This window comes from Labeo rohita, chromosome 3 (assembly GCF_022985175.1).
Source record: "Labeo rohita strain BAU-BD-2019 chromosome 3, IGBB_LRoh.1.0, whole genome shotgun sequence".
Classification (NCBI taxonomy): domain Eukaryota; kingdom Metazoa; phylum Chordata; class Actinopteri; order Cypriniformes; family Cyprinidae; genus Labeo; species Labeo rohita.
The window spans coordinates 13,927,975-13,951,884 of NC_066871.1; the positions used below are offsets into that span (position 1 = coordinate 13,927,975).

Below are 23,910 nucleotides of genomic sequence, written 5' to 3' on the forward strand. Positions count from 1 at the left end.
AAAGATCCGACTTAAATAAATCATTCGTTCACATTGCTTAACACCAAGCATATGCTCAGAATCAGCACTGGGCAAATTAAAAAAAAAAAGTTTTTGGGAAGTTATACGTAAATGAGATAAACTCAATACCAAACAAACACAGTGTCACATAACATTAGATTTAATAGGGCATATATGATATGTTAACATTGTGTAAGCATTAAAAGTCTCAGTAAATGTTGATCGCAAGAACATAAAGTCTGATAACTGGTCTTACTGAGTGTGCGCGGTCGATCTTTATTACATACAGATCAGACTAAAGCGCGCTACCCGAACGCGCAGGAGCGCGCGGGCAGATTAATGCAGGATTTGAGCGCCTGACTAAGTAACGGGAAACTGCTGATCACTGTATGAACGCGCGCTGGAACCTTTTAATTTAATTGCTAAATGGATTAATGAACCGTAATTCTTATTTTTGCCTTGCTGTCTCGTTCAAAGTCAGAGAAGATGGACTGAACCCAAGTACTTGATTGATCTGTGTTTTATTTGGCAGTGCTTTGTAATGATCTTCTCATGTTTCTCAAGGATGTTCACCAAGAGTCACACCATTAATCTGTAACTTATTGTGCCTTTTTAATATATTGAACCAGACAGACTAGAAATAATAGTTTAATTAAATATTTAACTTGTAGAGCAAAAGGTCATTTTATGAGCTTAGCTACGGCCGTCTGTCAATGTCAGCTCACTGCTGTGTTTCGTGTCCATCGACATAATTTTCAAAGGTTACGAACTAGGCCTGGGCTACAGCAAGTTTCCGTTTTGTTGAACATGAGAAAATCTTTTTTCAAACGCGCAAAGGTGTTGCCTTGGATAAGCAATGTGACTCTGTACGGATGCTTGTTCGCCGGTGGAGATTTCGTCCATCAGTGCATCGCGCAGAGAGATGAAATGGACTGGAGGCACACGAGAAATGTGGCCATTGTGGCTCTGAGTTTTCATGGGAACTTCAACTACTTCTGGCTGCGAGCCTTAGAACATCGGTTCCCGGGAAGATCCGCCAGTATGATTTTCCGCAAACTGCTTTTGGACCAAACTTTTGCTTCACCTTTGGCAACCAGTGTCTTCTACACAGGTGATGTACTGTATTCATGTCAACGACAGTCACATATATCAAAGTGGTTTGTTTAATCACTTAATTCATTGCCTAAACAGGTGTGAGTTTCTTGGAGGGCAAAGAGGACATATTTGCAGACTGGCGAGAAAAGTTTTTTAATACATACAAGGTAGGCCCATTGATGAACCATCAAAAAGAAGTAACCTTTTACAAGTTAGCCTATGAACAACCTACTTTACAGTGAATAAATCACTCATGTCTAAATCAAATATGTACAGTAGTTGAAAAATCCTCCCAATGTTCCAGTTATGAACCTTCTAGAGCCAAGATTTTCTACTGACGTCAAGATGTTAAATATATATTTGTTAAATTAATGCATTTGTTAAACGCTCAACTTTAAAAGAGACCAAAGTCTAAAGGATTCATAAGCTGTACGTACAATTTATTAACAGTTTTTATTTTTACAAGAGAGACCTGGTCAAAGTAGCAGCCAACTAAGAACATTAAAGTGTAACATATACAAGATGATATACAAAATTCAAAATAAATATGTCATTTATTAGGTTTGTGATTTTAATTGTTATTATAAAATATATTTTTACATTTCAGACTGGACTAATGTACTGGCCATTCATGCAGGTAAGAACCACATTGTCACCATGTAATATACACTACCAGTCAAAAGTTTTTGAAGATTTTAAATGTTTTTTAAAGAAGTCTCTTCTGCTCAGCAAGCCTGCATTTATTTGATCCAAAATACAACAAAAGCAGTAATATTGTAAAATATTTTTACTATTTAAAATAACTGCTTTCTATTTGAATATATTCTAAAATGTAATTTATTCTTGTGATCAAAGCTCATTTTTCAGCATCATTACTCCAGTCGTCAGTGTCACATGATCCTTCAGAAATCATTCTAATATGCTGATTTGCTGCTCAAGAAACATTTATTATTATTAACAATATTTAAAACAGTTGAGTGCATTTTTTCAGGATTCTTTCTGGATCATATAAATGCAGGCTTGGTGAGCAGAAGAGTCTTCTTTTAAAAAACATTACAAATCTTACAGTCCAAAAACACAGATAAACCTGCCATAGGCGTGTCTTCATCCTTTGCTTTGTCAATATTCTTAAACTGCATTCTGTTCATTTTTTTCTCACCTAAACACTGTTTGTGTACACTGTATTTTCTTTCAGTTTCTAAACTTTGTTCTGATGCCTCTCTACCTGAGGACAGCATTCATGGGCTGTTCAGCATTCCTGTGGGCCACGTTCTTATGTTTTTCACGACAGAGTGGAGACGGCACGGCAGCCGTGGCCTTGGCTTGGATCATGGCCCCCAAAAAACGGCTTCTACCTCGCAGTACCGACGAGGAGAAATAGAGACACAGTGGCGCACGTGAACAACATTGTGCCTTTGCGGATGGACAGTTCTGTCCCACAGTGGTACTATATTGAGGCTGTGTTGTGTTCATAAATCTTGTCGCTTTATTATCTTATAGACAGTGATATTAAATTAACTTACATGTAACGTGTATACCTACATTTATATTTATGTTGAAGAAGCCCATTTTACTTTATATATATTTATGTTTTATGTGATTCAATTTATTTATTTGTTACTGAAGGGAAATGCAAAAAGTGGGTTGGAGGGGCCTTGTGACACTTGTACCCCAGGTTAGAATGCCATTCAACCCAAATACCTTATTAATTTATTGAAAATGTTAAACAAATGGATATACTGTGCAGTGTTTTTTCCAAACTATAGAGAAATGAAGACGCATTCACTCATAAGGTTTACATAACATGCACATTTACACATAAGGGATGCTGTGTATCTTATTAAACTTGTAATAGATCAAAAATATATTTATTGTGATTACACACTGCGTTCCACAGTTTACACAATGTATTTTAGATAAACCTGTGTTTACTTTGTAGGTGAGTTGTACAGTTTCTTGTGGTGCTGTAAGTGTATGTGAGACGTGATGTGTTTAACCACGCAGAATTGCGAAACGCAACAGCTTAAATGTAGATTTTATGAGATATTGAAGGTGATCCTGGGTAACAGATAAACAGCTTTTCCGGTACTGATTGTCTGTGTTGGATTAGGCAGGATCACACACTCGCTAATCTTAGAAGGGCAAAAATGTCTGGTGTGCGCTCACTGCATGCAATGACATTTGACAGCAGTACAGAAAAACCTTTCTGTTAGGTATTGTGTGCATTTATATCATGACTTTAGCATATTAGTTTCAAAACTGCCTTTTCATTTTGGTTAAAATGTGTGTTATTTCTAGACAAATTAAGAACGATTAAACATCAGAATCAGTGCATCAATCAGTGTTTCATTCAAAGCTGCCATAGATCAAATATCTCTTATATGCAATTTGCATGACATGCACCATTTGCATCAAGTCACAGTGGGTCCTTTAAAACACTCAGAAATTTGAAGGTCACTGCATTTATTTGAATATATTTTTAAAAAGAACCAAGTTTGAACTCAAGTATTTCAGAAAATAATGTTTCCTAATAATAATCCTAATAATAATAAACACCAAATGTTTTCCTATTTCTAAAAGTGGTTAATTGTGCAAGAGTCTCAGCAAACTTACAAGGATAATAAAATGCTTTAAAATAAGCAAAAAGTCAAGATGAAAACTGATGTTGTTGTTATATATTTAATTTGTTCCCTCATTTTTTTTTAAAAAAGTAGACATTTTAGAAGTGTGAATTGTAGACCTGGAAACAAATGGAAAATGATAAAATCTTTAAAAGTCAAGAAAATTTCTTTAATAAATATATATATAGTTACATATAGTTATGTCAAGTAGAAACTATGAAGAAACTGCCATATTTCTGAGTTAAAAATATTTTTTAAAACCTAATCCTATAAAATCACAAAGTGGAAGAGCTACTGTCTTGGATAATGAGAGGTCTTGGAGTTGAAAAGGTTGAGAACCATTGAAATCTAATCCAAACGATTTCCATGTGAGTTCTAAATTTGTGTACACTTCTAGATTTTTTTAGCTTTTGAGTTTGTTGAGTACGTTGCCACCAGGCTCACTTTGCTTTTGGTAGAAACAGCCCAGATAAGGTTTTACCAAAGCTCTTACCTAAATCTTACATTTCATTAAAAATCATTAAAAAGCTTTTCATAGCCACTACTGTCAAAAATAAATAAGCAAATGAATAAACAAATACAAATATGTGTCTATAATAATATAATTCAACTATAATTTTTAACCCCTAACTGTTACCCCCCATTTTTGAACAGACGTGAAAGTGCACTATCCAGACTTAAAATGTTATAATTTGCTTTTAAATACAGACATAAGGTTGGTCTCTTTTTAAAGGAGACACTCAGTAGATTTTGCAGAAGTGAAAAAATACTTTAACTTTAAAAAATGAAAGTATTAAAAAAGTTATAGAATTTTAAATGTACTGTAAAGAAAATGTCCTGTAATTTTTTATTTTTATATAAAATAAATATTTTACAAAAGAGTTTTTAATCCTAAATGGCTATAAAAATTAAAGGCTCCTATTATGATGCAAATGTTTTTAGGTGCACCCTTATTGTAAATTAATCTATTACTGTTCCTACATAATCTGTAAAAAAAAAAAAAACTATCTAGAAAATAATAAAAAATCTATTTAGAAGTCTTAGGTCTTAAGATAGTGAAGGCGTCCCACTAGGGAGATGGTGACAGTTAAGGGTTAAACAAAGTCAAATGATATAAACTTACCACATTGTTTTATTATATATATATTTTTTTTTTTTTGTATAAGTAATTTTATTTTATTATCTTTTAATATATTATAATATAGCCTACACATGTGAACCTGGACCACAAAACCAGTCTTAAGTAGCATGGGTATATTTGTAGCAATAGCCAAAAATACACTGTAGGGGTCAAAATTATTATTTTTTTTTAATGCCAAAAATCATTAGGATATTAAGTAAAAATCATGTCCATAAAGATATTTTGTAAATTTCCTACCTTAAATATATCAAAATTTAATTTTTGATTAGTAACATGCTTTGCTAAGAACTTTAATGTTTGAGATTTTCTCAGTATTTTTATTTATTTATTTTTTTTTTTTTTTTTGCACCCTCCAGATTACAGGTTTTCAAATAGTTGCATCTCAGCTAAATATTGTCCTATCCTAACAAACTATACATCAGTTAAAAAAAAACTTATTTAAAAAATGTATTTATTCAGCTTTAAGTTGATTTCAATTCCAAAACTTGACCCTTATGACTAGTTTTGTGGTCCAGGTACTACAAAACTCAATTTTCCCTGAACATCTTGGAAAACCAGATACTGCTAAAAATGTTTTTCAAAGTTGTAAACACAAAGATTACTGAAGTACATTTCAGTCTTTCTACTTCGAAGTGTCAAGTTCAATTCAGTGTGTTACCTGCCTATTCTTTGTATTAAAAAAATTGAAATTTACTAGCAATTTCTGAGTTAAATGTTTTCTACACCAAAGTATTTTCTGTGTATGTTTTTTGTTACTTCAAAAAAAACCTGGCAATATAGCAAAAAAGTCAGACCAACTGAGAGTTTTTATATTCAGTACCTGAAGTGCTAGTGTTGTGTCGTACACTCGGGGCAGCACAGCACAGGCCCCTGTGTCTAGGTGAGTATGTGTGGTAAAGACGCACCCACCGCTCTTTGCCACTCCCTTCCAGGTGAAGTGGTAACGGAGAACTCCTTCCTTAGCGCCGCTTACCTATGAAACAAACGGAAACACCTTAAACCCCTTTAATACTCTTTATTTCGACGAGCAAAGGAGCAACTGAACAATCCTAAACGATCAAACATAACTATAAAAACAGCTTGACGATGGAGGCAGCGCCGGGCGGTCTCGGGCGCTGTTCTTGCGCGTTCTGGCTTGCGGTGGCTTTCGACGTTCTTGGTCTCATCATATTATTGCTCGGCGTGTTTGGGGACTTATTCTTCTACGACTTCTTGATATATGCAGGAGCCATCATCATTTTCCTCAGTCTTATTTGGTGGGTTTTCTGGTACACGGGTAATATTGAGGTACCCCCCGAGGAGCTTGAGGATGATGTGGGTTTGCTAAAGAAGGGCAGAGGTTTGGCAGGGGTTGTCAGGAGGTTCTCCACCCGCCTCTCGAGCGGAATCAGAAACTCTTTGAGGAGAAACGGGGGACCCCGTGCTCAAGGTACAGTGCCCGGTCAAGCAAAGAACAGAAGAGATGGCCGTCAAGTACCAGTGGCTTTCGCAATGACCTCTCAGGATAATGTGAGCACTGTGTCTGCGACGGTGACCGGAACAGAAACGCAGGCCATCTGAACCATCACGTACAGGTTAACAGCGTTTCATTAATTACTAAGTGTCTGTAATTCATCCCTAATTACGATAATAACAAAGCCATCTGTTTATCAATGTTTGATCAAATGTTGCAAGCTATAATTTTTTTGATTGATTCTTATTTCAATAAATGGAATGATATGAAAATCATACGAAAAGGAAAGACAAAAACATGTCAATGAAATGACTTTGAGGAAGTATTTGCATCATAAGGGCAGATCACTCTGTTAAACATTAATCGTGAAACAATAGCTCAGATAAACAATTGAGACCTACAGTGTGAAGCATAACAGATGTATCTTTATATTTAAGAATATAGATTTACGTTGCTAATTTACCATATTAAGATTTACACAGTATGAAGTTAAATAAATGAAGTAACAAACCAGAAACTGTATGAAAATTGTATAAAAACACAAAATGCATTATGTTTTGTGGATTCAGTAGGTTAAATAAATATATATATAGGTAGACACAGATAGTAGGATAAAATAATGTAAAACAAATAGAGCAAAAGAAAGCTTTTGAATGACAAAAAGAAAAATGTTTGACCATTTTTTTTTATTTTAGCAGGTTACAGAAGAGGATATTCAACCATGGCATTGCCTTAAAGGACTTTTGTTTTTCTCTCCTGAAATATTCTGTTTTTATTGAAAACGTTTACAATTAAATTACATTTTGTATTACTTTGGTGATTTTTTTGATTTTGTGTTTTGTGCTTTGTACTATACATTATTTTGAGATTATGCACTGATGAAAATAGCTATATGACGAAATAAATGCAATTATGTATTTTCCTACATTTAATTGTCTGTTTTATATCTGAGTTTCTATAGCCTTTCGTTTCGACTAACAGATTGTAACCCGGACATGTTCTAGTGTCCTGCTTTTATTGAGTCTCATGCATCTCTACTGTACAACCTTTGGACATTGAGAAGTGTTATTACGTTTGCTTCCTCTTATCTTTGTTTGCTCATACCAATTTAGGAGCAGCAGGTGTAAACGAACCAGATGGGCGGCAGGCGGTTTGATAGTTAACTCAACGACAGTGGCCTCTTTTATTCAAAACGGTTTTCCAGATATGTATATGAAGTTTTCAGCTGGATTTATAGCTCTGTTTCTCAGTAGGCCATGCATGTCTTTTATGTAACTTCAGATGCATTCATGCATTGACACTAAAAACTGCCTGTTTGAAACTTTTGCACAGTTAAGCTAACCAAAGAATCTGGAAAAGATCATTTACTGGGAAAGATTACGTTATGTAAGATTGTATTGTTCAACAGGGTTTTCGTGACGATACCAAAACTAAATTCTCAAATCTGTCCCAGTGGTCTTCAATAAGGAGTTTAGCCAATTATTGTTTGATTTCTCACAAATTTTACAAAAATACTGTAGCCTGTAAAACATACAATATTAAAGATATAGCTCAAACCAAAATGAAAAATATTCATTTACTCACCTTCATGCCATTTTAAACCTGTAGGACTTTCTTCTGTGTGTTTTTGTTGTTTTTAACTATCCCTTTAAGTTATTGAAAACTCAAACAAATATTTCACATCCCACATTAATTTATTAAAAGTAATTGAAGAGTTTATAATTATTTTACTACCTACAATGTAAGCATCAAGCATTGTAAAGCATGTAAACTATCATGTACACGTTATTATCCACCTTATTCTTCTCGTAAGAGTTGGCGTGGCCATTTGTAAATTTTATGGGTCTGGCTTTCGGGCTCATCTGCGTCCAGCTATTTTTGTTTGTTTTGCTACTTGATATTGCAAACTGGTGTGTCTTACCATATTATTTTAATGTATTATATTAATTATGAGCACATTAGTTTGTAGCGCAAACAGTCTTACCATTTGCTGTATGTTGTTATTCTTCGTTATTTCCTTATAGCGGCTAATGAACTGGAAGTCTCACCCATGGGCTTACTTCCGTGTTAAAGAAAAGGGTGGATAGACCAGGCTTAAAATTCAGCACTTAATTGTGTATAATACGTACCTGCTCCATCTCTACACTGTGTGCAGAATTATTAGGCATGTTGATATTCTGGTCATATTTTTTTTCCAAACACATTTTACCAATTCCAAACCACATCAGTCTTAATAACTACTGTTAATTTTGTATTTAATCATTTATATGTGATATATAATTGTCCGTGAAGGCTGGAAGTGAAAAACTCCTTATATTCAGGTGTGCATAATTATTAGGCATGTTTTCTTTTACAGATAAAATGAGCCAAAAAAGATATTAAACCCAGACTGAAAAGTCCAAATTATGAAATGCCCATGAGAAGAATGCAATACTAATGCATTACAAGAATTTGCAAAGTTAAGGCTTGACCACTGGACAGCGAAATGCTTGTTGAGTCTGCGTGGTCAGAAAAAACAGGTGGAGAAGAAAAGATGCATGTTAACTGCAAAAGAATTAGGAATTAAGGTAGGTTGCAGTTCTGGAAAATGGTGGCGCTGGAGACTAAATGGTTCCTGATGGTGTCACACTTTGCAAATTCTTGTAATGCATTATCAACATGCCTAATAATTCTGCACACAGTGTATATCCACCAAACTTCGTTGCATGCAAAACAAACGTTCATAGAGTCATTAAACTTCAAACCACTAGATGGCAGAACTTCCATTTCTTGAGCACTGCTGAGCTAAACACGCTTCTTCCGTAACAACAATACAGCGCTTCCGGTCGTGCAGAGCTCGGCATGGTTACGCATGTGACTGTTTCTATATCTCGTTTATAATGACCGATTTAATTTTAGACTTCTTTGAATAAGCATTTTTTGGTAAGTTTTTATCTATTAACTCGGATGATGTAGTCTGTTTAATAATTACGCGAAACCTAAAAGTATCCATTTTATTTTTATACAGTTTTTATGTTTTATTGTGTATCTTTTCGTGTGTGTGTGTGTGTGTGTGTGTGTGTGTGTGTGTGTGTGTGGAGGCAGCGGATATCGTTACCGGAATGAACTGTAAAGTGGATTTAGTTGCCATTTGTTTGGTGTCATTGACTTTGATTTGTTGTTTCGCAGATTAAAACGATTTATAATACATAATGGAAATTGAGAACAGGGATTTCCTCAATACACCTCCAAAGAAAACTGTGCGTTTTGGAGGCACAGTTGCCAATACATTAGCTAAACTACAAAAGGTGAGTTGAGTCAGATTGTAAATACAGTTTAAAGCGAATTAAATGTCACGTAAAACATGTCCTGACATGTCTAATGCGACGTCTACAGGGCGACACTAGTGATTATGAACTGATAAAACATCAGCTGTCAGATCCTGATATCAAGGCAAGTATTCAACGTTTCCACGCTTAAAATTGTGTTGTCAAGACCTGTAAAAATCATGGAACACGAAAAAACCTGTTATGGATACTATATATATATATATATACAGTCATGTGAAAAAGTTCGGACACCCTATTGAATTTCATGGTTTTCTGCATCAGGACATAATAAAAAATTATCTGGTCCTTGGCAGGTCTTAAAATTTGGAAAATAAATCCTCAGATAAACATCATCACATGACATATCACACAGTGTGTCATTATTTATTTAAGAAAAATACAGCCAAGAGGGAAAGGCCGTGTGTGACAAAGTTAGGACACCCTATGAGTCAATTACCTGTAGCAGCAATAACTTGCAGCTTTCATTTTCTGTGTGACTTTATCGGTCTCTCACATCATTCTAGAGGAATTTGGACCACTCTTCTTTTCAACGTTGCTCCAGTTTATTGAGGTTTGTGGGCATTTGCTTATGCACAGCTCTCACCACAGCATTTGAGTCAGGATGAGCTCTGGACTTGGACTGGGCTATTGCAACACCTTGATTCTTTTCTTTTCATCCATTCTGTTGTGGATTCGCTGGTGTGCTTGGGATCATTGTCCTGTTGCATGACCCGATTTTGGCCCAACATTAGATGTCGGACAGATGCCCTCGCATTTGACTCTACGATACTTTGATATACAGATGAGTTCATGGCCAACTCAATGACTGTGAGGTGCCCAGGTCCTGTGGCTACAAAACAAGCCCAAAATTATCAGCCCCCCCTCCAGCATGCTTGTCTTTTGGTATGAGGTGTTTGTGTTGATATGCTCTTTAGGTTTTCACCAAACTTGGCGCTGTGCATTATGGCCAGACAGCTCCACTTCGGTCTCAAGGGACATTATTCTAGAAGACTTGTGTTTTGTTCAGATGCAACTTTGCAGACTTAAACCGTGCTGCATTGTTTTTTTTCTTTCTTCTGCCAAGCCTTCCAAACATGCCATTTTTGTCCCATATTTTTCTAATGGTATTGTCATGAACTTTATCATGTAACATGTTAACTGAGGCCTGTAGAGTCTGAGGTGTAGTTCTTGGGTTGTCTGCCATTTCTCTGAACTTTACATGGTCTGATCTTGGGGTGAATTTTCTGGGACGTCCACTCCTGGAAGGAGAGGTGTCTGTTTTAAATGTCTTCCACTTGTGAATAAACTTCAGATTGTTTGGAAATGGCCGTATTACTCTTCTCAGATTGATGGCAGCAACAAGTGCTTCTCTAAGATGATTGCTGATGTCTTACCTCCTTGGCATTGTGTTAACACACACCTGAAGGCTCCAGACCAGCAAACTGCCAAAGCTTATGCTTTTAAAGAGGCACTCAGACTGATGATGATCAGTTAATCAAAGGTGTTTGATTAGCAGTGCTTGACTGTTATTTACCCTCTTAATTCCAGTGTTTTCCATTTTGGCTTTATTTTTGTTCAGTAAATAATGACACGGTGCAATTTCTCATGTGTTGTTGTTCATCTGAGGTTTTATTTTAAAAATTTTAAGACCAGCCAAGGACCAGTTTTTTTTAATGATGTCCTGATACGGAAAACCATGGAATTCAATAGGGTGTCCTAACTTTTTCACATGACTATATATATATATATATTATTAAAATATATATATATATTATCAAATTCTTCTCTTCTGTGTCCCTTGAGACTATATATATAATATATATATATTAGTCATGTGAAAAAGTTAGGACATCCTATTGAATTTATATTACATATATGTATATGTATATATATGTATATATATATGTAATATATGGGAATTTTTTTCTCACTTTTTATGTATCTCATTGTAGGATGCTCAAATTATCAACTGGTTGCAAGAGTTCAGAAGCTGTGTCACTCAGCTTGGCAAAGATCATGAGCAATTAATATATGTTGTTTTGGTGAGTGAAACACTATATTGTCAAATGCTTAACAAAAGCAGTCAGGTCAGTTTTGCAGTGCGTTAATGCAAGAAATGTTGACCCCATGCAGAAGCTGCCGTGGCTCGGTCGCAGTCAGGCTGTGGTGGAAGAATATCTGGCTTTTCTGAGTAACCTGGTGTCGGCCCAGACAGTTTATCTCAGATCCTGTCTCAGGATGGTCGTCACTAATTTTGCACCAAGTAAGATTTAGTATGGTAGTGCTTCACTCATTCATGTTAGAGTTCATATGACTTAGAATAATGTTTTCATTTTTGTTTTTTCTTCCAGAGAGAATAAGAATTCAAGAAGGAAATGTGGATATTTCGGATTCTGATGACGAAGATGAAAGTTAGTGTACTTTTTGATTAACTGTTTGTGTTTTGTGATTTAATTTAAATGATTGGTGGTTGTTCTTGTTGATTAATTATATACACACATGATCTTCCCTGGTGATGTACCTTAGTCAGGATGGACTTGTTGCATAAACAAACATAAATACATGCTCATAAAACAGACTGTGATTCTTACCTCTCACAGCATTGTTGTTTATTTTGGTCAAATTTATTATGGTGTTAACTCTGACTAAACTTTGTAGACCAATATAGCAGCTGGTCAGACTAACTAATCGGTCATTTGGAATAATCTCATTGACCATTTTGTTTAGATATTGTTAAATAAGCATGTGTTTTATCTTATTGTTTACACTACACCATGCAAAAGTTTGAGAAATTAAGAAATTATTCAGCAAGTGCTCAATAAATTGATCCAACGTGACAGTAAAGATGTTGATAATGTTACAAAAGTTTTCCATTTTAAATAAATTCTGTTCTTTTGAACTTTCTATTTATCAAAGAACAAATGTATCATGGTTTCCACAAATATATTAATTGGCAATTCAGCATACTAGAATGATTTCTGAAGGATCATGTGACACTTAAGACTTTGCATCACAGGAATAAATGATAATTAAAATGTATCAAAACAATTATTATAATTATAATTGCAATAATATTTCATGGTTTTACTGTTTTTGATTAAATAAATGCAGATTTGGAGAGCAATAAAACATTAAAAGATCTTACTGACACCAGACTTTTGAATGGTAGTGTCTTATTTTGCGCTTGTTGATTATATATTGGCCTTTGACTATTGCTGTCATCAATCAATGAAATCATATAATCTCAGAGCCACTAATATACCTTCTGCTTTACACCATAATTCATTGTTTGTTTGTTTTTTAATTCGCACAGATCTGCCGAGGACATTTGATCATTGTCATCAAGCCTTGCAGCTGATTGCAAGATATGTTCCATCGTAAGCGTCTTATAAAACCCCCAAAAAGCGTAGTAGAGTTTTGCAGTTTTCTAATTTAGTTTAGCATGAACTTTAGCAGCCACTAATAAACACATTTCTTGTTCTTTCAGAACCAGTAGATTCCTGATGCCGATCTTGTCCGATAAGTTCCCTTTTGTGCAGAAATCCTCCAGAACACTTGTGAGTTATGTGGAAAGCATTTAAATCCAGTACTGGAGTAAATGAATGTCATTACATGTGTGAATGTGATTGTACTGAGTCTGTGTTGTCTGTCCACACAGGAGTGTTACATACACAACCTGTTGAGAGTTTCAGTCTACATCCCTGACTTGAGGAGAGACATCTTAGAGCTCATCATCAGCAAGATGCTCACACTAGATGTAAGCAGCTTGTGTTCAGTCGCTGTACTGATATCTATGCAAACGTGCAGATGTTTGACGCCTGGTTTTGACATTTAGGTGAGTGCACCACGGAGTGAGATTGAAGACGTAGAAAGTGGAGTTAAGCAAGTTGCCATCGGCGCATCACAGGATGAATGCCTCTTTGACATGGTGAGTCCAAAACATTTCAGGAAACAACAAAAAAACGCTTTTACATGTAGTGAATGAGGAATAGTGGTTTCAAGCTTCAAAAAAGATGCAAAAGCATCATAAAAGTAGTCAATAAAACTTATATTTCATAGCAGCATAACAGGTGAAAATTAAAATTCTGTCTTAATTACTCACCCTTATGTCTTTCCAAACCTGTAAGACCTTTGTTCATCTTTGGAACACAAATTAAGATATTTTTGATGAAATCGGAGAGCTTTTTGACCCTGCATTAACAGCAATGCAACTGACACGTTCAAGGCCCAGAAAGGTAGTAAAGACATCATTAAAATAGTCCATGTGACATCAGTGGTTCAACCACGATGTTATGAAGCTATGCAAGAATACTTCTGTGTGCATAGAAAGCACAAATAACGACTTTATTCAACAAATTCTTCTCTTCTGTGTCTCTGCCATGTGTTCAAGAGACTACACAAAGCATGCATGTGGTGCTGCTGACGTAGTGGCCTTGTAATTAATGACAGAATTTTAATTTTTGGGTTAACTATCCCTTTAAGCCCTAATTTAGGGTTAACTTATATTGTAGTATTTCCTTATGGTTGAACATTCATAGATCTTACTCATTTTAATTTCTCACGTTGCGTTGTTTATTCAGGATGAGGAAGATGACTCTCAACTGGATTCATCGAGACCCGATGGAGCTGCGATGGCCCATCCTATAGCAGAGAGACTGGACACAATGATGACTGTCCTGCTGTCTTACATTAAAGACATTTGCCATGTCAATGGTCAGGACATTACCATTTTATGACCATTGAATTTGCGTTTATTATTTAACTTTGTATCTGAACGTCTTAAGTAATCTGTTTTATTATTGTTTTAATCTCATTAGGCTCCTTAGATGTAGAGAAAACCAAAGCTCTGTACAGAGACCTGGTGTCCGTGTTTGACAAGGTGGTGCTGCCCACTCACGCTTCCTGTCACGTGCAGTACTACATGTTCTACCTGTGCAGCTTCCGCGTGGTAGGTACCCACTTATTTCTCATTCTCCAACAAACAAAAACAAGCAAAACGTAACTTTTCTCTTTTTGCAGGGTTTGGCTGAAGCTTTTTTGGATCACTTATGGAAGTTGTTACAAGCTCCCAACCAGGCCCCCATCCTGAGACAGGCTGCTGCTGGATACATGGGGAGCTTCATGGCAAGAGCCAAGTTTTTGCCAGTATCGTACGTGATCTTATGCAGTTTTATCTTATCTAATGCAGTGGGGTTCAATATTTGATCATCTTTCTTGGCAGTGGTATTTTACCTTGATTAATCAATTAAACTTTAATGCCTTTTTGTTGTTGCCTGGAAAAAATTGGACACAGGTCCAAACATCATTTGAAACCTACATGTCAAAAGTGGTGCTGTAGAATTTCCTCTCATCCACAGGACAGTCAAGGCCTGTCTAGACCTGTTGGTTCCCTGGTTGCACCTTTACATTGACAGTCAGGATTCAGGATCCAAAGCATTCTGTGACGTCAATCTGCACGGCCCTTTTTATACAGCCTGCCAGGCTGTGTTTTACACGCTCATCTTCAGACACAATGCCATTCTGGAGGGCAATATGAAGAAAGGTCAGTACATGTGAAATTTGTGTTTCAATCTGAAGTACAGATGCTAAAATGTTTCTTCTTCATTTGTTATGTTTCTGTTTTCAAGTTGTGTTTTTAGGTCAGTTGCACATTTTTTTGTGCTGATTTATTAATTTACAAAAATTGTGGATGCAATGACTTGAATACACAACTTCTAAAATGTGTTCATATTTTATTTCTGAAATTTAAATTTCATTTTATTACTTTGGGGGTCAAAAAGTAAAAAATGTTGTAATGATACATCTGTCCTAATAACATAATCAAGAAAGAGCCTCTTTAAAAGAAAACTTTTAAAAACAGAACCTTTAATTTAGCATTTTTTGCAAAATTATTTTAACAAAAATGCTTCAGTGCTTATTAATATTTGAAAAATGATTATCTTCCAAATCAAAAGTCATGTGGTCCATCCGAGACGCAGAAACATGCAGCAAAAAAGTAAAATTTAAAAGATGATAAAGTGCTATATATATATATATATATATATATATATAATTATTATTTTTTTTTTTTTGTACAGCAAGGCAATGTCAGTTTAGGTTGGAAATTGTTGTCGAACTCCCCAAAAACTTAAAAAAAAAAAAATTATTAAAATTAGTAGTAACACTTTAATGTCCATTTTACAAGTACTTACTATAGTAAAAAAAAATGGTAAATTTTATGCATAATTACATGCATCTAACCCTTACTGTATAGTACGTACTTATTACTAATATCACTTTGTAATTAATTGTACAATTAATCTGTAATAAGGACACTTAAAATTAATAAAGTTGTTGGTTTAAAAAAATAAATAATATGCATGTTCATTTTGAGTGTCATAAATCAAAATTTTTTACAAAAGATTTTAATGAAAACTGGCATGAATGCAAAGATCACATTTAAGAACTTCACAAATGTGTTTTAATCTAGACCGTCCTTTTTTTGCATCCCTTTACCCTTCTGCAGGTTTGGCGTACCTTCAGGGTTTGAATCTAGAGCGTATAGTGATGTGCCAGCTCAACCCGCTGAGGGTCTGTCTACCTGCTGTCACCAACATGTTTGCAGCCATCACCAGGTACAGAGACCGATCATCAGATTACAAAAGCTTCACAAAATTAAAGCGTGACAAATGAGGGCAATTTCTCCCATGTGTTGGCAGGAAGTACCAGCTCGTCTTCTGTTACACCATCATTGAGCGGAACAACCGCAACTTGCTGCCAGTGGTGAGCTGTTCAGCGGGCGGCAACTTAGTGGCCACTAACACAAACCCACTGGATACTTTCTTCCCTTTTGATCCGTATCTGCTGAAAAGGTAAAAAAAAAAAAAATGTAATGCTCATTCTACTTAAACTCAACTTGGAGTACTTGTTCACTAAAAATGTTTTTTCTCTGTATTCTTTTTTACAACAGCTCTGGAAAACTGATTGAGCCAATCTACCAGGTGTGGGAGGAGCCGTCTGATTGTATGATAGATGTGCCCAAGAAGGAAGTGAGAAAGGTGATGCACATTTACACTGGTCACAGAGAGGATTTAGATGCTTCAAATATTTAGGTTTACTTTTGTCTGCACATTCAGACAATTTCATTGAACCCTGTTTTCGCCACTGAATTAAATAGGGTAATTTAAGCCTTTTTGTCTTAGAATTCAGAGTTTTTTTTCTTGAAATTGCAAGATAACATCTCACAATTCTGGCTTTTTTCTTACAATTGTGAGATATAAACTCGCAATTATGAGAAATGAAGTCAGAATTGCGTGATATAAACAGGCAATTGCGATAAAGTCTCACAATTCTGACTATTTCTCACAATTGTGGGTTTGTATCATGCAATTCTGGGAAAGAAAACTAAATTCAGAATTTTTATCTCATAATTCTGACTTTGTTTCTCTTAATTGTGAGTTCATATCACACAATTCTGACTTGATTTCTCACAATTGTTCTTCCCAATTCTGAGAAAAAAACTCAATTCTGACTTTATAGCTTGTAATTCTGACTTGATTTCTCACAATTGAGTTTGTATCACGCAATTCTGACCTTATGAATCGCAATTGTTGAGTTTATATAACGCAGTTCTGAGGAAAAAAACTAAATTCCGACTTTATATTTCGGAATTCTGACTATTTCTCGCAATTGTGAGTTTGTAACACAATTCTGAGAAAAAAACCTAAATTCTGACTTTATATTTTGTAATTCTGACTTTATTTCTCGCAGTTGTGAGTTTGTATCATGCAATTCTGACTTTATGAATTGCAATTGTGAGTTTATATAACGCAGTTCTGAGGAAAAAAACTAAATTCCGACTTTATATTTTGGAATTCTGACTTTATTTCTCACAAATCTGAGTTTATATCACAATTCTGAGAAAAAATACTAAATTTTGACTATATCTCGTAATTCTAACTTTATTTTTCTCAATTGTTTGTCATGAAATTCTGAGGAAAAAAAAGAAATTCAGATTTTTAATCTCATAATTCTGACTCTATTTCTCAGAGTTCTGAACTTATATCACACAATTCTGACTTTATAACTTGCAATTGTGAGTTTATATCTCACAATTCTGAAAAAAAAGTTCTTAATTCAGTGGCAGAAACGGGCTTCCATACAGTTTCCATATACTTTTTATTTTTTTGGAAACCACAGTAAAAAAACAACAACCCTAAAACGTCATAATCAGATTATTTTTTTTAAACTCTTTTTGGCTCATCTCAGTAGTTAAGTCTCTTTAGAAAATATCTAATAACACTTTGATCTTGTCTCACAGGGGTCTATGGAGGATGAAGATGACTTTCTGCATGGAGAAACGCCTCAAGGAGACTCGATAGTGGGCATGACTCCGGGCTCGTATGACTCTCATCTGCACAGTCCACGGAGCATTGGCTCTCCCCCCATCTCCTTCCTGCAGCGGCCTTTCTGAAACACTGTTGTAGCAATCAGCTGGTCACAGATGGGCCGTTTGGTCCAACATCACACCAGGAGGGGGCGCTCAAGGACTGCTCATGCTTGTGTTAGCACAGGTCTGACTGGAGCCCTTCACACACCAGCATTACTCTGACCCCAGTGTTTGGCAGTAGTTTTACTAAACCCTCTACTTCTTCACTTTAAGACTGCATCATAAAATAAAAATGTGTTTATTGCACATTTGTGCTATATTAATAGTAAAATGAAAGAAACATTGGTGAAATGATCACTGTGTACTCACTTTGAGTAAATATGAGTTTTTTTTTGTTACGTTTTCAGTTTATTCTGAAATGATTTGAGAGGTTAGAATTGGCCGGTGGTGTGTTTCAATGGTAAATGGGTGTCACTTCCCATGTTATGAGTTTGAGCTCTGACTAAACCAGTGTCTGTTTGCACAAAATATTCCTTAGGAAATTGACATACAAAGAAAGATGGTTTTCTGTGTTATTTGTTGAAATTTTAACTGTTGTTATATTATTTGGCTTGTTCGTACAAATGTCATAGCCTGTACTTGTACTTTTGTGCTACAGTTTTGAATTCAACTTTTGAAATTAATTTAACATGAAATAAAATGGTCCAGCTGTTTTATTTAAAATGTGGAAAATATTATCAAATTGTTGACTTTTTACAAGTCATATTTAGTAATATTTGTAAGATGAAATGTTTAGTCTTTTCTTCCACCAGAAATGTAACATTGTAATTATTAGATTAATAATTATGAAATAAATTTAATAATTACAGTAAAAAAACTGCTCACCTTAATTTTCTATTTTATGCTTACTAGTAAATAAGTGTGATATCCGATATAAAAAAATATATCCAAAAAAAGTTATTTTAAAACTTTAATATTTTACATTATTACTGTTTTCACTCTACTTTTGATCACCAAATGAAATGTATATACACTACCAGTCAAAAGTTTTTGAACAGTAACATTTTTAATGGTTTTAAAAGGCTCTTCTGCTCACCAAGCCTTATTTAAAGTACAGCAAAAACAGTCAAATTTGAAGTATTTTTACTATTTAAAAATAACACTTTTCTATTTGAATATATTTTAAAAAGTAATTTATTCCTGTGATCAAAGCTACATTTTCAGCATCATTACTCCAGTCTTCAGTGTCACATGATCCTTCAGAAATCAGTCTAACATGCTGATTTGCTGAGAGACATTTATTATTATTATTTTTAAAGTTTAAAGAGTACATTTTTTGTTCAGGAGTCTATGATGAATAGAAAGATCCAAAGATCATTTTTTATCTGAAATAAAAAGTTTTGTAACATTATACACTATGCCATTCAAAAGCTTGGAGTCAGTATAACTTTTTTTTAAAGAAATTATAGAAATTAATACTTGTATTTAGCAAGGATGCTATGATAATACTACTAAATGTTTCTGAGCATTTAGCATATATATATATGTGTGTGTGTGTGTGTGTGTGTGTATGTATATATATATATATATATATATATATATATACATATATATGCATGTATAAAATGCAAACAAAGTGATGAACCTATGACTATGCATGTTACCATAAAAAGGGTTACTGGAAGGTCGAATTCAGTGATGCATCCATAATACACACTGCATATGTGTAGTCATGTCTTTAAAAAAAAAAACACGCAAGCTGTTGCAGATTACACAAGCATTAGAACTGCGTCAGCATACAACCCTTGGTAGCCAAATAAATTTTTCAAATATTGTACCATGAGCCAGCTTTGGCTCAGCAATGTAGACTGGCACGCATGCATTGCAATTCCTGCAGACACGCAAGCATGAGCGTGTCTGTCTGTTGACCACAGTAGATTTGAAAATAACAAATCCTCTAGTATCCTCTAGTCTTTAGAGATACTGCACCGAATTTCACCACATACAATACAAAAGCAAAAACCACATCACACATTTGTTCTGACTTTAATAAAAACATTAAAAGAAAGATATTTAGGCCACACATATGATGCAATCTAGTTAAATCACAGGACTACATGTCAGCATTTGTAGAGCATGTGCTGTTATTAATATCAACAAACCATCTGCATAACCGTACACCTCTATCCTCAGGAAATAAATGATACCAGCTTATTACACATTGATATAAGTGACTGTAGATCCTATACGCCAAGACAAAACAGCCGAATACAGTGTGCTTATGAAAACAGTAACCTGAACCATGTGCATTGTTCAGCTGAATGGACGCATTCGGGGTGGAACACTGCAATATGACTCTCATTACTCGACACCAGGGACATGACGAGCAAAATTCCCCCTAGAACAATCAGTATAGTCACCGGGACAGGAGGGAGCAAAGTTACTGTCCATCCACGAAACAAACCACGAAGGGTCCCCCAAAGCACTTGACAGAACGTACCTGATTGTAATGCAGCAGGTGACATTGTGCATCCCAGCGTGGACTGACATGATCGGCAAAGACAAGAAGAGGACATTGAAGGGTTCGACGGCGAGATTTACAAGGTTTATGACGGCAACCGCGCACATACTTAGAAGCGAGCGTGTCTACATGTCTGTGAATAATAAAAGATTCGGACCGAAAATATAAAATCTTCAAAACGTCATAGCACTTCTCAGAACAGATACAAATAAGCATCATATCAAATGATGACGAGTGGGGACTGTCCCGAAGATCCCTAAGTGAAATGTAATACATGTACTGTATAATATACCTAACTCTAATAGAGAGGTCAGCTGCACAGCCACATGTGTTTTCATTACAGTTGTCGAAATGGGGAAATATACCGTTTGAATGAGATCATCTTCGTAACTGTGTGTGGAAACCGCTTCATTCGCTATTCATCTCAAAGTCACCTCTGCTGTTAGTGGTGTCATCTGTGTTTCAGATTTTAATGCCCTCGGTTGGTTTCTGCCTTTATGTTATGACACTCAGTACTGCTACGTGTTAAATATGTACATGGACTGCTTTAAAAATTGAGTTTGAGTTTGATCAGTAGAGCTCAGGCCTCTTGAAAGAGTACAAACCACACTGCAGGTCTTCACAGTCTCTTATTTTCCACAGTATAACTGCAGTTTGACCTTCATGTTGTGAATGAGCCCGGTTTGTCTGTTCGTCCCAGATGCTCTACTGACCTCGCCGCTCTGCTGCAGGAGTCCCGAGGACAGGAGGTTGTGGCCACTGAATGAGGCTACATGGAAAAAAGAGCATTATTTTGGATTAAGTGTGGCGTTATGTAAATCTGTAATCTTCTAATGTAAATATGCATGTTTATGATTGTGTTCTATTCAGAAGCGATATGGCAGCATTTGCATTAAAAGGGGTAAAAAAAAAAAATAACTGTCATTCGGAGTCAATGTTACTGTCACACAATGGCTGACACTACTGGACATCCGTTGGACCTTTACATATGATTTTTCATTGATAACCTCTTTATAATTTTTAAAATATTATCCTGGGTATTAAGATCTGTAATATAAATGATGTCTCTTACTGAAATATGTAGTAGAAACACATGAAAGATTTAAGTTATTTAAAAAATCCACATAGTTTTATACATATTTTGGACTTGTATCAAGTTGCACTACCTGTTGCTATTTTTACCACAATATAGCTTGGAAAATAAAATACTATATGATGACCACAGCTACTAAAGAGCTTACAGATGGTGATGGATATAAGCGTATAGGCTTAAACCAAATGCAGTACCACCAATTCTTCCCCACAAGGAGTCTAAACGCTACCGGATATCGAGTGAATCCACGCTAAGAAACTCTTTTAGTGGCTGTGGCGTCATGACAAGCATCTGGATGCTTACATCCTGTCAGGATGGCATCTAGCGTTTCTTGTCTCTGCCATTTGTAAGATCTTTCAGTAGCTGTGCTCTACTAAAAACCTCAAAGGCATCAGGGCTGAAGTGGAAAGAACCAAAGACGCAAAGTTTTATTCGTCCACAGGCATCTTCCCATTCTTTTCTCCTCTTCTTATTGCTAGGAAAGCAGTGAAGACTTACATCGCTTCTCTGACTTAAAAGCCACACAATGTGGCATCGTATCAGTATTTTATTTTCATAGTTGTTTTGGAGTAAAAATAACATCAGGTAGCACCAGTAGCTCACCGGGTGCAACCATTTCACGTAATCAAAATAATGTCACCCCCCCATAGTCCAAAATATGTATAAAACGATGTGGATTTTTTTAAATAAATAAAATCTTTTACGGGTTTTCTACCACATATTTCAGTAAGAGACATCATTTACATTATATTAAGCCATACAAGTCTTAATACCCAGGCGCTTCTTTTAAAACTGTTAGATTTAAGAACAGTTAAAGCTAAATTAAGAAAATGTAAAAAAAAAATGTAATTGTTACAATAATATTTAACGTTTAATATTACAGATTTTAATTTCTTCGAAGAAATAAATTACTAAAAATTGTATATGTGTACATATTCACATACATGTATAAGTATAAATATGCAACATTTACTGAAGAAAAAAATAGTCCAGAACATGTTCAGTAATTAAATAAAATATATAACAATAATCCAGTTAAATAATAAGAATGATAATTAAAGACTAATAAAGACGAATAAAACTGTTTTCTCCTCCACTGTTCTTCTAAAATGCACCTTTGACCATTTCAGTTAGGATCGACCCAATGACAAGGCTGCCATGATTGTTTTCACTTCAGAATGGCATGATTAATACCATTTAAAACTCTAAATGTCTAAAATATGAGCTGCATGACACCTACTTTGGTGTTTTTCAAAACTCCTTGTCAAACTGGATAACTAATAGACTTTGCAAGACCAGCAGTTTTAGTGAAGGGTTTTGTGACAGTGAAATGAACATTTGGCCTGAGCTAAACTCAGCTGACAGCAGCAGTTGAAGAGGAAAATGCTGATTGCTTCATAACACAACAAAAAGCAGCCACTCACTCTGAATCACAGTCCTCTTCAGCCTTCACAACGTCTCCCTCTACATACTGGAGTAATGCTGCGAAACAACCAAGCATTTTGTGAATAATAATGACAAACAATCAGAACAAAAGCCCTAATGTCCCAAATTATGTAAGTCACACTCTACTTAAACAGACTGAAGCGGTTTCGAACAATCAGATTCAAAGAGAGAGGCTTTAAAGGGTTAGTTCACCCAAAAATGAAAATTAGCCCATCATTTACTCACCCTCACGCCATCCTAGGTGTATATGACTTCCTTCTTTCAGATGAATCCAATCGGAGTTATATTAAAAATGTCCAGGCTCCTTCAAGCTTTATCATAGCAATAGGCAGATTTTTCTCTTCAACAGGTCAAAACAAGTCCAATAAAGTGAGTCTCAAAAACCAACGTTTGTTTACAGGAGCAAAGAAAGCAAAGTTTCCTTACTTTAGCAAAGGAAATATAGCCCTGTTCTGGTTTATATCGAAATCCTCTGACATTTTTCTTTCCAAATTCTTGTGTTGTTTTGGTCTCTCCCCTGTGCTTCTGCATTCGTCACTTCTGAGCGCTGCAACGCTGTCGTCCTACGGAGATGCTTCCGTGTACAACAGTGAGCGCGAGCTAGATTAAAGTGATTTTCGCGTTTTAAATATGGATATTTTTCTTACAAAAATGCAGTTTGCTACAGGAGGCCTTTATTCACCCCCCGGAGCCGTGTGAGGCACTTTTTATTATGGATGGATGCAGTTTACTGGACTTGTTTTGACCTGTTGAAGAGAAACACTATTGCCAAGAAAAAGCCTGAAAAAGCCAGGACATTTTTTGATATAACTCTGACTGGATTCATCTGAGAGAAGGAAGTCATACACATCTAGGAGGCTTGAG

General features: G+C 35.4%; 4 protein-coding genes across 7 annotated transcripts in view; 3 read left to right on the forward strand and 1 right to left on the reverse strand.

The window, feature by feature from the left end:
• The first annotated feature begins 359 nt into the window (after positions 1-359).
• On the forward strand, positions 360-3,310 carry mpv17l (MPV17 mitochondrial membrane protein like). The gene is made up of 4 exons (XM_051106010.1): positions 360-1,111; positions 1,192-1,262; positions 1,703-1,732; positions 2,291-3,310. The coding sequence occupies exons 1-4, from the start codon at positions 688-690 to the stop codon at positions 2,474-2,476; spliced, it is 711 nt and encodes a 236-aa protein (XP_050961967.1). The 5' UTR covers positions 360-687; the 3' UTR covers positions 2,477-3,310.
• A 2,442-nt stretch (positions 3,311-5,752) lies between these two features.
• si:dkeyp-72e1.6 (transmembrane protein 238-like) lies at positions 5,753-7,237 on the forward strand. 2 transcript variants are annotated; one of them, XM_051106012.1, is made up of 2 exons: positions 5,753-6,431; positions 7,006-7,237. In XM_051106012.1, exon 1 carries the CDS (start codon positions 5,944-5,946, stop codon positions 6,415-6,417), a length of 474 nt encoding a protein of 157 aa, XP_050961969.1. In that variant the 5' UTR covers positions 5,753-5,943; the 3' UTR covers positions 6,418-6,431; positions 7,006-7,237. The 2 variants fall into 2 exon arrangements, with proteins under 2 accessions (XP_050961969.1, XP_050961968.1); XM_051106011.1 differs by having other exon boundaries at positions 5,754-6,431; positions 7,009-7,237.
• A 1,886-nt stretch (positions 7,238-9,123) lies between these two features.
• Positions 9,124-18,095, forward strand: rrn3 (RRN3 homolog, RNA polymerase I transcription factor). Its single transcript, XM_051106007.1, has 18 exons — positions 9,124-9,232; positions 9,479-9,597; positions 9,686-9,742; positions 11,571-11,660; positions 11,752-11,881; positions 11,970-12,029; positions 12,932-12,995; positions 13,106-13,175; positions 13,277-13,375; positions 13,454-13,546; positions 14,199-14,331; positions 14,436-14,566; positions 14,638-14,768; positions 14,976-15,160; positions 16,124-16,232; positions 16,317-16,469; positions 16,568-16,655; positions 17,918-18,095. Exons 2-18 carry the CDS (start codon positions 9,502-9,504, stop codon positions 18,068-18,070), a joined length of 1,842 nt encoding a protein of 613 aa, XP_050961964.1. The 5' UTR covers positions 9,124-9,232; positions 9,479-9,501; the 3' UTR covers positions 18,071-18,095.
• Positions 18,096-20,432: 2,337 nt separating this feature from the next.
• Positions 20,433-23,910, reverse strand: part of si:dkeyp-72e1.9 (syntaxin-binding protein 4) — a 57,655-nt gene continuing 54,177 nt past the window's right edge. For all 3 annotated transcript variants that reach the window (XM_051106005.1, XM_051106006.1, XM_051106004.1), the window contains exons 21-22: positions 23,025-23,082; positions 20,433-21,276 (exon numbers count right to left, since the gene is read on the reverse strand). In XM_051106005.1, coding sequence (XP_050961962.1) covers positions 21,213-21,276; positions 23,025-23,082 — 122 coding nt within the window. In that variant the 3' untranslated portion in view covers positions 20,433-21,212. The remainder of the gene's footprint in view (positions 21,277-23,024; positions 23,083-23,910) is intronic.

Excerpts from the sequence above, each read along its gene's own strand:
- mpv17l (XM_051106010.1), top strand. The coding sequence starts at position 688 with ATGAGCTTAGCTACGGCCGTCTGTCAATGTCAGCTCACTGCTGTGTTT. Across the intron at positions 1,263-1,702 it reads AGTTTTTTAATACATACAAG|ACTGGACTAATGTACTGGCC; the intron begins GTAGGCCCATTG and ends TTTACATTTCAG. Across the intron at positions 1,733-2,290 it reads TGTACTGGCCATTCATGCAG|TTTCTAAACTTTGTTCTGAT; the intron begins GTAAGAACCACA and ends ATTTTCTTTCAG.
- si:dkeyp-72e1.6 (XM_051106012.1), top strand. The coding sequence starts at position 5,944 with ATGGAGGCAGCGCCGGGCGGTCTCGGGCGCTGTTCTTGCGCGTTCTGG.
- rrn3 (XM_051106007.1), top strand. The coding sequence starts at position 9,502 with ATGGAAATTGAGAACAGGGATTTCCTCAATACACCTCCAAAGAAAACT. Across the intron at positions 11,661-11,751 it reads AATTAATATATGTTGTTTTG|AAGCTGCCGTGGCTCGGTCG; the intron begins GTGAGTGAAACA and ends GACCCCATGCAG. Across the intron at positions 12,030-12,931 it reads TTCTGATGACGAAGATGAAA|ATCTGCCGAGGACATTTGAT; the intron begins GTTAGTGTACTT and ends TAATTCGCACAG.